The 5,029-nt window shown below is 40.9% G+C and overlaps 1 protein-coding gene across 1 annotated transcript; it reads left to right on the top strand.

Moving 5' to 3' along the window:
• The first annotated feature begins 1,452 nt into the window (after positions 1-1,452).
• On the top strand, positions 1,453-2,570 carry LOC133255216 (olfactory receptor 4F3/4F16/4F29-like). Its single transcript, XM_061429759.1, has one exon. It carries the CDS (start codon positions 1,629-1,631, stop codon positions 2,568-2,570), a length of 942 nt encoding a protein of 313 aa, XP_061285743.1. The 5' UTR covers positions 1,453-1,628.
• The last annotated feature ends 2,459 nt before the right edge of the window (positions 2,571-5,029 follow it).

Genomic DNA, 5,029 nt, shown 5'->3' with positions numbered 1-5,029 from the left:
AATAATTTTATATTAAATATTACTCACATAATATCTATATAAAGATAAGCTATCCACTTCAAGACAAGCCACGCTATTAATACATGTTCTACATGTAAATTTTTGCATCTTCATATATCTATTGCAAAAATCACATCTATGGAGATTTTAACTGTTCAAAAACAGGTTGTATGAGTGTCAACTGTATATATTATTTACCCTGTCAACAAAATTTTTTTGTGATTTTAATTTTTGATACATTGGGTTGAGGAAGAAGTTTTGGTACTTAACTTTATGGGGCTTGCAGTCCAGATGGAATGGAGAAATTGAGTAAATAACAAATTAGGAAAGGAGAAATTGTATAGATAATAAATTCCATTTGTGACCCAAAAGACTGTAATGCACCGGGCTCCTCTGTCCATGGGATTTGCCAGGCAAGAACAGTGGAGTGGGTGCCATTTCCATCTCCAGGGAATCTTACCAACCCAAGGATCAAACCTGCTTCTCCTGCTTGGCAGGTGGATTCTTTACCATCGTGGCTTCAAAAAGCCTGTGGCTCAGTGGTAAGGAATCCACATGCAACGCAAAAGCTGCAGAAGATGGGAGTTCAATCCCTGGTTTGGAAAGATCCCGTGGAGGAGAGCATGACTACCCACTCCAGTATTCTTGCCTGTAGAATGCCATGGACAGAGGAGCCCAGTAGCCACAGTCCATAGAGTCACAAAGAGTTGGACATGACTGAAGTGACTTCACACCAGGGAAGACCTTTCATCACGTTATGAATTTCATAATTTTAAGCTTTTCAAATCATGTATAAGTACTTTAAAGCAGTGTTTCTCAAATTACTTGTGCCAAAGGATAGGTTTATTTTTAATTTATACTTTTACATGGACTATTATTTTGATAAACTATAAAAACAGAAACTACTGCCACTGTGATGTCAAGCTGCTAGAGAAGTTTCTAAATATTCAGTCACAGACTCTCAACCAAATATGGCACAAACTGGTAACAGACACTTCACAGACTTGCACCTCTCTGTGGGGGCCACTTTTTCATTGCTTCAAGGAGTTCAGATATGAATGGTCATAATCTCTGCCTTCAAGAAGTTTACAGTCCCCTTGGTGAGTTAGAACTGTACTTAGTTCAATATAATACACAGGGTAGTAAAATAAATGGCTAGTAATAATAAAACAAGAATTTGTAGATGTGGTAAGCATCTGAGTAATATTGAAGATGAAATGTTCCCACAGGAAGGGCCAGAGGAAGGTAACTTCCTGAAAGATTGCAATAGTGATTAGTTCTATATGACTGAGGTAGGTCATATTAATTTAAAATCCAAAGTCAAAAGGTTTGGGGTTGAATTCCTGTTACTCTTGTTGACCATCATGTATTTCAGGAGTAATATGAGAACACTCACCCAGAAAGGAAAAAGAAGGTATTAAATGGAAAGCCAACTTGGGGGTGGAGAATAGCTCCACATGATAGCAACTAATTTTTCTGTGTGATCACACTGCAAAGGCTGTGAGGTAATTTTCATGCAAAAGTAGAAATAGGCTTGCATGACTTTGGTTTATCTTCTAGTTTATTAACATAATCATCGTTATTTACATTTTTCTGTTGTCCTTCAGGTAGCAAAACCTACAAAGCCAATGTATGGAGCAAATCAGTCTACGGTGTCAGAGTTTGTGTTCCTGGGACTCACCAATTCCTGGGAGATTCAACTTCTCCTCTTTGTGTTCTCCTCTAGTTTTTACATTGCAAGCACAATGGGAAACTTGCTCATTCTGCTCACTGTTATCTCTGACCCTCACTTACACTCCTCCATGTACTTTCTGTTGGCCAACCTCTCCTTCATTGACCTGGGATTTTCTACCATCTTTTCTCCCAAGATGATTTATGACCTTTTCAGAAAGCATAAAGTCATCTCTTTTAGTGGCTGCATCACTCAGATCTTCTTCATCCACATCATTGGTGGTGTGGAGGTGGTGCTTCTCATAGCCATGGCCTTTGACAGATATGTTGCCATATGTAAGCCTCTCCACTATCTGACCATCATGAGTCCAAGGATGTGTGTTTTCTTTATAGTGGCTGCCTGGATTATTGGCCTTATCCACTCCGTGGTTCAACTAGCTTGCATGGTAAACTTACCCTTCTGTGGCCCAAATGTGTTGGACAGCTTTTACTGTGACCTTCCTCAGTTGATCAAACTTGCCTGCACAGACACATACCAACTCGAGTTCATGGTCACAGCCAACAGTGGATTAATTTCTGTTGGCTCCTTCTTCATTCTGATCATTTCCTATATTATCATCATTCTCATTGTTCAGAAACAGTCTTCGGCAGGTTCATCCAAGGCTCTGTCCACACTTTCAGCTCACATCACTGTAGTAGTCTTGTTCTTTGGTCCTTTGATATTTTTTTATATATGGCCATTTTCCTCCTCACACCTCGGTAAATTTCTGGCTATATTTGATGCAGTTCTCACTCCTTTCCTGAATCCTGTTATTTACACATTCAGAAATCATGAAATGAGGGTTGCAATGAGGAGAGTATGCAAACAACTAGTGAATTACAGGAGATCTCTAAAGTGATGAGCGATTTCTTCACTGTATTGTGAAGAGCTCTTGTTGATTACTAATGTTCAGTGTTGATGGTCACACTCAGAAAGAATCTTCTGTTTGTCCTTGATTTGATTACACGAAGATATTGAGTCCATTTTGTCTTTCACTTAGGAAGCAGAGACATTTGCCTTTGAGAAGAGACTTACATATAGAGTATTTAAAATCAAAGTATACAGAAACCTTGAACCTAAATTCTTAAGGAATAATGTTTATAAGAAAGTAATTTTTAGAAATACCTTGGAGGGAAGATTTCTTTAAGGCCTTCAGAACAGGAAGAAATATCTCCTAATCTACCCTAATTTGGGATAACTTCTATTTACCTGGAATATATCTGCAAACACCCTATTTCCAAGTATGGCCATATTCATAGATATTGGAGTTTAAAATTTTGACATGTCTGTTTGGTGGACCCAAGTCAAGCCACAATAGTAGTATAAGTAGTAGAGATATCTGAAAACAGAAACAATTGTAAGATAACTACCTGTTAATGAGTGCAAATACATTAATATTGAAAATGCATAATGGAATAAACATTCAGTTCAGTTCAGTTCAGTTGCTCAGTCGTGTCCGACTCTCTGTGACCCCATGAATAGCAACACACCAGGCCTCCCTGTCAGTCACCAACTCCCAGAGTTCACTCAGGCTCACGTCCATCGAGTCAGTGATGCCATGCAGCCATCTCATCCTCCATCGTCCCCTTCTCCTCCTGCCCCCAATCCCTCCCAGCATTAGAGTCTTTTCCAATGAGTCAACTCTTCGCATGAGGTGGCCAAAGTACTGGAGTTTCAGCTTCAGCATCATTCCCTCCAAAGAAATCCCAGGGCTGATCTCCTTCAGAATGGACTGGTTGGATCTCCTTGCAGTCCAAGGGACTCTCAAGAGTCTTCACCAACACCACAGTTCAAAAGCATCAATTCTTTGGTGCTCAGCCTTCTTCACAGTCCAACTCTCACATCCATACATGACCACTGGAAAAACCATAGCCTTGACTAGACAGGCCTTTGTTGGCAAAGTAATGGCTCTGCTTTTTAATATGCTGTCTAGGTTGGTCATAACTTTTCTTCCAAGGAGTAAGTGTCTTTTAATTTCATGGCTGCAGTCACCATCTGTAGTGATTTTGGAGCCCAGAAAAATAAAGTCTGACACTGTTTCCACTGTTTCCCCATCTATTTCCCATGAAGTGATGGGACCAGATGCCATGATCTTCGTTTTCTGAATGTTGAGCTTTAAGCCAACTTTTTCACTCTCCACTTTCACTTTCATCAAGAGGTTTTTGAGTTCCTCTTCTGCCGGGGACCAGCCCCAGCTGATCCAGGGTATTCGAAGGAGAGACGGCATAGGCGAGGATCAGGATACAATAGCTTCAATTAGATATTAATTAAAGATATAAAGAGTAATAGAATGAGGATAGCTCAGTAGGAAAATTCAGTGGAGAAAAGAGGCTGAGTAGCTTGGTTTACGCGGGAGACCAATAAAACTTCAAGACAAGAAGTTTGCACCACTTACGTAGGCCGCAGGCGTCCTTCTGTTCTCCCGAAGGAGAGGAGACACTGAGGCCTCCCCGGTCGGATCTTAGAAGCCCAGGCATAATTAGTAAGCATGGTGGGTTCCGCGCTCCAGATGGAGACTCAGCCAGAGTGAGAGAGAGAGCGACATGGGGAGACCAGTATTTCGAGAAACTGATCCCAATTCTTTATTTTCCATGGTCTACTTTTATACACTGAGATGTTATGCAAAAGTCACGCGGGGTCAGCAGTCCTGATTTTTATCAAAGTCAGGTGCTTCATACAAATGTATACAGAGGTCTTAGGGGTGTTACATCATCTTCTGGCCAGGGGGCCTGCTGACAATTTACGACCCTCTCCTTGTGACAGCGGTCAGTCAATCAGGACACTTATTTCTTCAGGGCTGATTATTCTCAAAACAGACACCACCCAAATAAAGTTACATTCCTACAGGGTGACGGTGTAGTGGGTTTTAGTTAAGGAAAGAATTTACTTAGCCTAAGGTCTAACGTGATTAATATCAAAGGTTAATACTTATTTCTTCTATATATTCATTAATGTGTGTAAGGGCAGGGGATGTGGAGACGTAGCAACAAACATTGGCTCAACAAATGAAAAACCCTTCACCAACACAATTTCTAATTAGCCCACTATACTTATACTTATAGTTTTCTAACTTCTCTAAAGAACCTGTTTTTAGAGGGTTTAAAGCATCTCGTGCCTCTCACGGTTGGGAGGCTGTGAGCAATCACATGTGGCCGGATGAGCCTGTCAGGCAGGCTAGAGAACCTTCAGAGGAGTTTGTAGGTTAAAACACTCTTGTCACACCCAAGAGTTTTTATTGACTGGAGCTCTAGGTTAACTCCTTCTCCGAAAGAGGTGGTGGGGACAGCCCCCCGTAAAGTCAGAGGTGTAGCTGAGAGC

Source organism: Bos javanicus, chromosome 10 (genome assembly GCF_032452875.1).
Source record: "Bos javanicus breed banteng chromosome 10, ARS-OSU_banteng_1.0, whole genome shotgun sequence".
Classification (NCBI taxonomy): Eukaryota; Metazoa; Chordata; class Mammalia; order Artiodactyla; family Bovidae; genus Bos; species Bos javanicus.
Note: the sequence above shows the minus strand (reverse complement) of the source record. Positions and strands in the feature narration are given on the sequence as shown.